General features: G+C 41.1%; 1 protein-coding gene across 1 annotated transcript in view; it reads left to right on the forward strand.

Moving 5' to 3' along the window:
- Positions 1–11595, forward strand: part of LOC122541765 (glutamate dehydrogenase, mitochondrial) — an 83059-nt gene that overhangs the window by 63850 nt on the left and 7614 nt on the right. Inside the window, exons 10-11 of the mRNA XM_043678718.2 lie at positions 1175–1298; positions 5218–5309. Coding sequence (XP_043534653.1) covers positions 1175–1298; positions 5218–5309 — 216 coding nt within the window. The remainder of the gene's footprint in view (positions 1–1174; positions 1299–5217; positions 5310–11595) is intronic.

Below are 11595 nucleotides of genomic sequence, written 5' to 3' on the forward strand. Positions count from 1 at the left end.
TCACCAGATGGACAACAAGATGAAAAAGATTAAACTAGGAAGGCAAATTGCAGACTGTTCCCTTACGTGTAGAAGGGGTGATCTGCTTGTGTCAAAGGTGATTAAAGAAATAGTTGGAAAGGAATATTACATCTTTAAGGCTATGCTCCATTGTAATCAGACCATTTAGGATCATACTGAAAAGTATGCACAAGGTGGTGCAAACGTGGAACAGTCCCTGCCAGACTCAAAACAGGAAAAAAGAGCTTTTAACATCAGTTCAATTGATTTGACTAATATTTAATAGTATCAAGGGTTTATGATACCTAAAATTAATCAATGATTATCTAATTGAATGGCAGAACACACACTCCAGGGAATTGTAGCCCTCTGCTTATATGGCCATCTTCCTCCAACACTTCATGGAATTGTTGTATTTGTAACTGCTTGTTGCTGGTTCCCCAACCAAGAGGAATCCCACAATATGTATAGCTTTATATTTGTTGTCTTAAATGTGCATCATGGTGAATGCAACATTGAAACACCAGAAAATCTTATCATATACAATGTGTACCTAACAAGAACAACAGTATTGAAAAAGGTAGTAAGACCCTATATTAGAATAAAACAAAGAACTTTGGATGGGAGAGATCTAAAACCTGCAGGTCTGACAGTATGTGTGGAGGAAAAAAATACAATTAACTTGTTAAATCCAGTGAGCCTTCAAAACTCTGAATTTAGAAGGATCACCGAACTTACCATTAACTCTGCTTTCTCTCCACAGATGTTGCCAGACCTGCTAAGTGTCTCCAGCAATTTCTGTTTGTGTTCCTAAGTTAGATTATTTCACTGTAGTGACCATTGTAAATTATCTAAACCTGGTTACCCATTGTGGCTTCTAGTCCTCTCTCAAACCCTGTGTTGTACCAATTGCACTTAAGAGACTTAGCAGTGGACACTTCTGATCAGGTTGACAGTTGTTCCTGTTAAGTCCATTAGGGATATATGAAAGTGCAGCTTCATAATTATTAACTTTGGGGCACACAGCAACTAGTCTCCTGTCCCTACATTGGCGAAGCTCAGAATGGGATCTCCGAGTAATCCCACTCCATCAATGTGTTGTTGAATTTCACAAACTGGATCACGGCAATCAGAAGGCTAACTCTTTCTTTTTTTTTGTAACCCGTGTTTGCAGGATCTATATCTGAATGCTGGTGGTGTCACAGTTTCCTATTTTGAGTGGCTGAAAAATCTGAACCATGTTAGCTATGGCCGTTTGACTTTCAAATATGAGCGTGACTCCAACTACCATCTACTAAGTAAGTAATGATGCTTTCTTGTAGACGTAGGAATACAATAGTGAAGGCTAACACTCCATGGAGAACTTTGCCAAGTTATCTTATAGTTTTTCATATTGGATTTATAATTAACAGCGCAATGAATCAAATGATGCAGTGGAAGTTCCGGAGCCATCACTCAGACACTATATGAACCATTACATTTTGTATCTGTCTGTAGGCCAAGAAAGGGTTGGTGTGGGAAGTGGGGAGCGAATCAGCCAGCAGTTCTGCTCTTAATTGCTAGTCACTGATTCTTGCTGGAATGTGGCATGGACATTTAGTTAGGATAAAACCTGTTTTGGACAATATTTACCATCCTTGCCTCCAAATGGTCATTTGGTTAAGATGCTGGAAAGTACAAACCCATGTGGAACTTTACCCCAATATACATTTGGGCATAATTTTGGGATTATGAGCTTCCATGGCTGTCATAGAGTTCCAATTGAGTGCTAGCAATTGCTTGGCTCCTTTAAATCCTCCGAGAAAGTGAAGACTGCGGATGCTGGAGAGTCAGATTTGATAGTGTGGTGCTGAAAAAGCATGGCAAGTCAGGCAGGATTTCAGGAGCAGGAGAGTCAATGTTTTGGGCATAAACCATTCAAGAATTCCTGACTTGCACTCCTTTAAATCCTCACTTTTTTTTTAACCTGATCTATGTCCTTAAAAATTGTTAAGGTAGGTTTTTTTTTTACTTCAAAGTCTTCTATCTAAATAGTCTCTTTATCTCCCACTGTCACCCTCCTCCCCACAGCTGTCACAGGTTTCCTTGGGTGGAATCTTTCACCATAGGAGCTGTTCTTGAATACGTTGTAATTGGAGTGGGTAATTTGGTGTTCATTAATAGTTGAGGGATATTAATTTTATGTACTAATTCCTGTGTCCTTCATTTTAATCTGATGCAGATGATGGCTGAAATTTATCAAAGGTTCCAGTCAACTAGTCAGCAACACAATTCGAAAGGCAGTAGTTCAGCCACACTTAGATTGCTCCGTCCTTTGCTCATTATTATTCTGAGTTTGACACCACAGGACCCCACACACCGTACTAACTGAACAACAAAACATTACCTTAATTTGAGCAGTTGCAGTGAGCATACATGTATTGTTAACTGAGCCAGTAGCTTCCTTTCAAAAGCTTGTGATGACCGGGTTATAAAGAATGTAACGGGTAATTTGGTAGGCTGGGAAGGAATCACAAGGTAATGTCTGACTGCTGCATAAGTAATTATTGGAATTTTCAGGTGTGCCTTAGCTTGGGAGCAATTGAAAAAAGTCCAGAATAATTACAATGTTGGAAACATTCAGCAAGTTAGACAGCATCTGTGAAGAGAGCCACTTTTCAAATTATGATTGTTTCCTATTTTGAACAATCAGTAATAGTAAGGTTTATACAAATGCAAGCAGGGCAGAGGGGAAGAAGAAAAAGTGTGTGAGGGTCTTAAAAGAAGGAGCCAGTGAGATATTTGATGCAATGACTTTAATTGTCCAAACCACCTTTGATTCTAGGACAGCTCCATTACTTTGAAAGTTAGTGAATGTAATTCCTTTCCTTTAAAAGGAGGGGGACAGAAAGCAGGAAACACAACTGAACACTTGTTACAGGGAAGATGTTAGCTATTATTAGAAAGGTTAAAGCAGGGCACTTGGGAATGTTCAGTGTAATCATGGAGAATCAACATGATTTTGTAAAAGGAAAATCAAGTTTGACCAACCTGTTGGAGTTCTTTGAGGAGATGGTACATATTATGGATAAAGGGAAACTTGTGGACGTATTATACTTCGATATCCAGAAGGCATGCAACAAAGTGACAAATCAAAGGTTATTGAAGGAAATAAAAGCTCATGGTATTGGGGGTAACATACTGGTTTTCGTGGAAGGTAAGCTGGTTACAGGAGGTAGAGAGTTGATAGGTGTAAAATGGTCCTTTTTCAGGCTTGCAAAAGAAAGTTGTGTGAAGCAAGGATCAGTGCTTAGACCTCAACTCTTTATAACTTGTATAAATGACTTATTGAAGAGGGGCAAAGTCTGATTTTCAAATATGCTTATGACACAAAGATAGGTAGGACGGTAAGCTGTAAACAGGACACAAGGTTACAACCAATTTATTGATAGATTAAGTGAGTGGGCAAAGATGTGGCAAATGGAATGTAATTTGGGAAAATGTGAAATCCAACTTTTTGCAGGAAGAATTAAAAAAAAACACTTTTTATATAAATTGAGAGATTTCACAAGTCTGGGGTCTTCATGCATGATTCACAGTAAGCAGGTACAGTAAATAATTAGGGAGAAAGTGAGGTCTGCAGATGCTGGAGATCAGAGCTGAAAATGTGTTGCTGGAAAAGCGCAGCAGGTCAGGCAGCATCCAAGGAACAGGAGAATCGACGTTTTGGGCATAAGCCCTTCTTCATAAGCCCTGAAGAAGGGCTTATGCCCGAAACGTCGATTCTCCTATTCCCTGGATGCTGCCTGACCTGCGCTTTTCCAGCAACACATTTCCAGCACAGGTCCAATCTACTCAACCTCTCCTCAGTAATTCTCCAGACATTTGGAAGAAGGGTCACTGGACCCAAAATGTTTAACTCTACTTTCTCTCTCTCCACAGATGCTGCCTGAATTGCTGATTTTGTCCAGCTGTTTCTGTTTATATTTCAGCTATTAGTCAGTATAGTAACTTCTCTGAATTGCCTCCAAAGTATTAACATCTCTCCTTAAAATATGGCCAATATGCTGTGTACAGTACTCCAGGTGTGGTTTCTCTAGTAACCTGTATAATTTAAGCATAGCTTCACTACTGTTGTATTCAATTTTCCTTGCAATAAGTGAAACATCCTGTTAGCTTTCTTAATTATTTACTGTTGAAAATGTGTATTGGACCTGTACCAATTCCCATTTAGAATGGGGACAGCCTTCTTGAAACATACAAGTTTTTGGACATGACAGGATAAATGCAGAAAGGTGGTTTCTCTTTGTGGGAGAGTCTAGGACCAGAGGGTGTTATCTCAAAAGGGGTCTCACATTTTAAGACATAAGGAGGAATTGCTTCTGAGAAGGTAGTGCATCTGTGGAGTTTTCTTTAAAACCACAGTTGTTGAGGCTGGTTAAATATATTAAAGGCTGAGATTTTTAATCAGTAAGGGAATCTATGTTTAGGGAAAAGAAAGGAAAGTTGTGTTAAGGATGATCAGATCAGCTATGATCTCATTGAATAGCAGACTCAATGGGCTGAATAGCCTACTTCTGCTACTCTGTAGTGCAATCACTAAATAAGCCATATATGGCTTCACCCCCATAATCAGTTGGATAATCCTCCTTGAAGTCTGTAATTTGGTGTCTTGTACATTTCCCCTACTTCCTTCAGCTGACTCTCAGTAATTGGGACTGTAGATATCTAGGCTTGAAGTTCTGGTATCACATCCCTAAACTGTCGACTCTGTATAAATCCTATTTGTTTGAATAAGTATTTGGTTGTGTCTTTTCTGTTTGTGCTCATATTAAGTGCCTTGGCATCCTTTACTATATTAAAGGTGCTACATAAATGTACAATGTATAGCTGAAGAGGCAAATGCATGCTAAATCTAATCAGCCCCTTAAGATGACTGAAAAACTTGGAAGATTCACATTTGAAATCCTTAATCAGAAGATGCCTTGTTCTATTGAGCCAACAAACAAATTAATTAGAATCTGGCAAAGCACAATGCATCCTGGCTGGGCCTTTTTCTGCAAATCCAATTGCTTAAAATTTCTGTGTCTACCTCCAAAAAAGCTTTGGAAAGCTTAGAAAGCTTTACAAAGGCTTTGGATCGGGGAGAAATTACTATCTTGGGGCAAATTTTCCATCAATTACTTAACTGAACTTTGATTTTGTCCAATCAATAATCTTGTTCCATTTCCTCCTCAGTGTCTGTTCAGGAAAGTTTGGAAAGGAAGTTTGGCAAGCATGGCGGTACTATACCAGTTGTACCAACAGCAGAATTCCAAGCCAGAATAGCGGTGAGTTTCTTGCAGCACTCCTTTTAATTCCCCCAACGTCCCTGTCGTTGTCCCCAAACCCCTAGTAATTCAAATTAAATACAGCTGCTCTGAATGTAACCTTATTCTGAAATTGTTATTGCATAACAAAATAAAACAGCAGATGCTGGAGATCTGAAACAAAATCAGTTGCTGGAGAAACTCAGCAGGTCTGTGAAGAAAGCAGACCTAACACTTGGGGAGCCTGCACCTCTAGGACTCAACAGAGTTCATTAGCTAGACCCTGGTTGCATCCTTACATGTTGCTTACCAACCTACATTTGGCCCTGTTATGTCATGGTTGCTTTTAGCACAGTCACACATTCCCACGTTCTCTTAGGCCCATTGTTACGTTACATGGGTTACATTCAGCATAGCTAACTGATTTTCTCACTCTTAGGGTGGCAGGGTGGCTCAGTGGTTAGCACTGCTGCCTTCCAGTGGCAGGGACCTGGGTTCGATTCCTGCCTCTGTGGAGTTTGCATAGTCTTCCTGTCTGTGTGGGTTTCCTCCCACAATCCAAAGATGTTAGTTGAGTTTTTTGATGAAGTAACAAAGAAGATTGATGAGGGCAGAGTAGTAGATGTGATCTATATGGACTTCAGTAAGGCGTTCGACAAGGTTCCCCATGGGAGACTGATTAGCAAGGTTAGATCTCATGGAATACAGGGAGAACTAGCCATTTGGATACAGAACTGGCTCAAAGGTAGAAGACAGAGGGTGGTGGTGGAGGGTTATTTTTCAGACTGGAGGCCTGTGACCAGTGGAGTGCCACAAGGATCGGTGCTGGGTCCTCTACTTTTTGTCATTTACATAAATGATTTGGATGCGAGCATAAGAGGTACAGTTAGTAAATTTGCGGATGACACCAAAATTGGAGGTGTAGTGGACAGCGAAGAGGGTTACCTCAGATTACAACAGGATCTGGACCAGATGGGCCAATGGGCTGAGAAGTGGCAGATGGTGTTTAATTCAGATAAATGTGAGGTGCTGCATTTTGGGAAAGCAAATCTTAGCAGGACGTATACACTTAATGGTAAGGTCCTAGGGAGTGTTGCTGTATAAAGAGACCTTGGAGTGCACGTTCATAGCTCCTTGAAAGTGGAGTCGCAGGTAGATAGGATAGTGAAGAGGGCATTTGGTATGCTTTCCTTTATTGGTCAGAGTATTGAGTACAGGAGTTGGGAGGTCATGTTGCGGTTGTACAGGACATTGGTTAGGCCACTGCTGGAATATTACATGCAATTCTGGTCTCCTTCCTATCGGAAAGATGTTGTGATACTTGAAAGGGTTCAGAAAAGATTTACAAGGATGTTGCCAGGGTTGGAGGATCTAAGCTACAGGGAGAGGCTGAACAGGCTGGTGCTGTTTTCCCTGGAGCGTCGGAGGCTGAGGGGTGACCTTAGAGGTTTACAAAATTGAGGGGCATGGATAGGATAAATAGGCAAAGTCTTTTCCCTTGGGTTGGGGAGTCCAGAACGTGAGGGCATAGGTTTAGGGAGAGAGGGGAAAGATATAAAAGAGACCTAAGGGGCAACGTTTTCATGGAGGGTGGTATGTGTATGGAATGAGCTGCCAGAGGAAGTGGTGGAGGCTGGTACAATTGCAACATTTAAAAGGCATTTGGATGGGTATATGAATAGGAAGGGTTTGGAGGGATACGGGCCGGGTGCTGGCAGGTGGGACTAGATTGGGTTGGGATATCTGGTCGGCATGGACGGGTTGGACCGAAGGGTCTATTTCCATGCTGTACATCTCTATGACTATGACTCTGTGTGCAGGTCAAGTGAATTTGCCATGCTAAATTTTCAATAGTGTTATGTGCATTAGTCAGGGGTAAATACAAGGTAGCGGAATGAGTCTGGGTGGGTTACTCTTCGGAGGGTCGGTGTGGACTTGTTGGGTCGAAGGACCAGTTTCCAAACTGTAGGGAATCTAATCTCGCTCTTATATCTCTCTTTCAACTTTTCTTCTATCCTGGCAATGCATTGTCTCTCAGCTTCAGCATAAATACCGAATTCTTAGCTACCAACAGTTTGAACAATCACTGACTGACTGAAAACATTTAGTTCTGCATTAGCAAAGTGCGTAAGTTGAAGGAAAAATCTCTTCCTGCTTGCTAAGTTAAGGTCTTCTATTCCTCCTCAATGATGTACGATAGTGTGGCACAGATCATTGTTGAGTTGTCCAAACATGGACTAAGAGGGAAATGGTTTTTAACTGAGTGTGGTAGTCAATTGATTAGGAATCTGGTGATCCAACCACACATATTGCCATGCCTCAGACATCCATTTTGCATCTGGTTCTTCACCATGATCCCAAGAACCTCACTTTATTTTGAGTGATGTATACATAGTTGTACCAGCAATTTGTTTTAGTATTTATTCCTCATTTTGTTTTTACTTTTATGGCTGAATATCATGGATAGAATAAACAAAGGGTGGAGACAATTCACTTGAATCTTGGGAATGCATTTATTCCCATCTGAAAATACTGAAATGAAGGCTGGCAAATGCTGGTGACACTATTTTTAAATCTCCGTCCCTTCAAGAATGAAGGTGTTTCGTCTAAAGTTGGACAGCTGAATCCACCATTTATACAACTAGCACTATCCATATAAACTGGATGTGGTAACTACTTATGCAGCTTATTGCATCTGCAGTATTTTCTCTTCCAAGAAGTGTCTAACAGTTCTGAATATCGGTCATCAATTGTAATACTGTTCATTCTGGACGAGGCGTTTGGCTCAGAACCTTGAATAAAAGCATTTCCTTGATGAAAGGAAGAACTGGTTGCCTAGAGACCAGATAGACTGGCGGATCTCCATTGTCGTAATAAAACAGGTTTTGAATAGTTTTGTGCAAGTTTCAATTTAGCAGTCAGTGCATATCTGGATAAACATCATTAAAAATGTCAGAGCACTTGGTTGCTTTGAATTGCAGAGTTGTCATGTTGGCAAAGGCTCTGCTGTGTTTAGCCATCAGTCTGGAGTGCTAACTCTGTGCAGTTGAATTGGTCTCTGCTTTCTCGTTTACGTTTCAGATCCAGTGGAGTTCTGAATTAATACAATGTAAACACTTTGTGGATCAGCAATTGTGCTTAATATCCGATACCAGCAACCAGCATATAAGTGATATAGCTGCCCTTGCTGAGAGACAGTTCCTGTTTAGCCCACCTGTCTGTCTTTGAATGATATATGCCCTATTCTCAGGATGTTTACTGCATCCCTACTCTATGTTGACTTTCCTTTGAGACCATTCTAATCATTCTGTACATCATCTCACGACAATGGTGCATTCTCAATTGAAGAAAAGAGCTGGAAAATTGGCAGGTGTTTTATTGTTGATTCTGGAAATGAAATAACTACTGCTCATTTGCTAACTTCCACTTCTGCCCTTTAACCTAATTTGAGAAATTAATATCACTCTAACGTGTTAAGTAGACTTTAAATGGATTCTGTAATGATAGAAGTGCCAGTGTACCTCTTTCTCTAATGATTGTATGTGACAGACTGCTCCACTTTTCGAATAAAATCACTATTGGAGAGCCTCTAGCCTGTCAGCATCTGTGGAGAGAAATCCTTTCTATAGGTCTGTTCAGTTCTGGCTGAAGCTGACCCTGGCAAAGTGTATTGCTTCTTATTGTCAGTGTTGTTAAGATACTTTAGTTCTGTCACCAAAGGTTTATGTTCCCTCTGAGTGCACAAATCATGCTTTATATTTGGTGATATTTTGGAAGAAAAATTATTTCAGTGAGTTGCTAAGTAGTGCTTGCAGGGAGGTGTTCAGGTCAAGGCCAAATTACACCCTTCAGCTTGTTATAGAGGAGCGACTGGGAAACCAGTTACTCCTGGTCTACTGTATCTTGATGTGGAGGCTTGCATTTGCCTGGCTCGATCTCAAGGAAAAGATTGAACATTTCTTTCTTCTATTTTTTTTTACCTCAAAGTTTGCTTTAACCCTTGCCTAGAGAGTATCATGTTTGCCGTGTTAGTCAGAGGCTACATTCTTAAAATCCCTTGCATTACATGCAACAGAGACACCTAGTCTTTATATTAGCATTTATAATTAGTTTGAAGTGACCTTTTGTGTGTTGCTTTAAAGTAGAGATTCCAGAAATGCTGGTAATTCAAATGCAGATTTTATTATGTTTGCACATTTTGCTTTTAACTTGTTGCAGTAAATCTGAGGGAAAGCATCACTTGTAAATGCTGTTTCAAAATGATTTTCCTTTTTAAGCCAGTAACACTGAATTATGTTTAGATTTGTACAAAATAAATAGAGTAGACCTTCAGAGACAAATTATCCAGAGTTGGTGAGCAGTATGGGGGAGGGGTCAGATGTAGGTTGAGATCCACAGTTTGTAAACTTCAAACTTGGAGTGTGACATGCAAAAAATTGATTTCTTATTGATGATGATTACTTAGATTCTTTGTTCTTTTGGTGTCTCTCTCAAAGCCATCTCCAGTGTTACTGTCGTGAGAAAGCAAAGTTGCTCTCCGTTCTATTCTAATCAGTAAGTTCAGACTAAAGGTGGGAAAGGCAACTGGTCAGCCAGCATTTATTTTCTTTTTTTGTAAAGCTGCCTTCATAACAAGCTCTGGTTTAGTCACTTTGGGAGTATTGTATGATTCTAGGCAATTACATTTCACAAACAAGATATAATACCCCCGTTGGTCATGAAAGGAGTGCAATTCATGTTCACAGAATGTTATCACAATATCAAGGGGTGAATTACAAGATCTCACATATTCAACATATGTTCAGGTATTCTATTGAATAGAGGTGGTCACAATGATTTGATTTGGGGTTATTTCAATTTTGAAAAGAATTGAAAGAGTAGGTCAAGAAACTATTCTCTAGTGTGAGCTCCAGAAGGTGGAGATATGATCTTATAATTGGGCCATTCAGAAAAGAATTTGATTGTATATTGTTAAAAGTATTATTAAAGTATGGAACTCAAAGCAGTAGCTAGTTTAGTTAATAAATCAATAGATTTTTGGGGGCCAAATGTGTTGAGAGGTTTGGAGTTGAGATACAGAGCATCCCATTATCTCTCGCTGGAACGGGATTGAGGGACTGAGTGAGCTGTTCCTATGGAAAAACTCATGGTCTTCAGTGAAGTGAACTCTGTCGACAATGTGCTCAGCTCAGTGACTGACGATGCAATGAGCCAGCCTCAAAGTGACAGTCTGGTAGGTATAGACTAGAGGTAGACTGTAAATGTCTTGAATTCTGTTGGAATCTGTAAACTTCACCACCTGTTTTTGTTGAGAACATTTCTAAGTCAAACAGCTCACTGGAAAAAAAAAGTTTATTTTGTAATGCTGGTCAATTATTCCCTTACTAAATGAACATATAACTTGTTATTATTACAGAAATTCAATCTACAAATTTGATTGACATTCCTGTAGGACTGTTCACATCCACAACCTTAGCTGAATGAAAACATGGAATGCAACTGGACTGTAACACTAAATCTTTGACAGCTGAGCTTTACTGCTATTGTATAGGCTGTGACTAGGCTGCCATTCTATTTAACAACCATTTGCGATGTTCCTGAGAGGCGTGTAGGTCGCCAGGGTCTCCAAGCCTTCAGTGCCTTTTAAAGTTTGTTGTGGGAAAGCCAATTTAAGTCCAAATTAAGATGGAATTAAGCTAATATCCAGAAGTAACAAATCCTGATCTTGGAATCAATGTCAGGCTAACACCATTAAAGTTTGTTTGTCCACAATATATTTTTGTCCCTCAGATGTAAGTAGAAAATGTTCTCTGGAACCTTAATTTTATTTAAGAATTTAAAAATAAGAATGAAAGCAACTTGCAACCAAATTGCTCCAAATTAAATTGAGTAAAATCTAATAGAAGACCGGAGCTCTCCCCCCCCCCTCTTCCCCCCCCCCCCCTCTCTCTCCCCCCCCCCCCCCCTCTCTCCCCCCCCCCTCTCTCCCCCCCCCCTCTCTCTCCCCCCCCCCTCTCTCTCCCCCCCCCTCTCTCTCCCCCCCCCCTCTCTCTCCCCCCCCTCTCTCTCCCCCCCCCTCTCTCTCTCCCCCCCCCCTCTCTCTTCCCCCCCCCTCCCCCCCCCTCTCCCCCCCCCTCTCTCCCCCCCCCCCCTCTCCCCCCCCCTCTCTCCCCCCCCCCTCTCACCCCCCCCTCTCTCCCCCCCCCCCCTCTCCCCCCCTTTCTCCCCCCCCCCTCTCCCCCCCCTCTCCCCCCCCCCTCTCCCCCCCCCTCTCTCCCCCCCCCTCTCTCCCCCCCCCCCTCTCTCC

This window comes from Chiloscyllium plagiosum, unplaced genomic scaffold (genome assembly GCF_037043375.1).
Source record: "Chiloscyllium plagiosum isolate Xiang-an unplaced genomic scaffold, Cpla_swu_hap1 HiC_scaffold_43, whole genome shotgun sequence".
NCBI lineage: Eukaryota > Metazoa > Chordata > Chondrichthyes > Orectolobiformes > Hemiscylliidae > Chiloscyllium > Chiloscyllium plagiosum.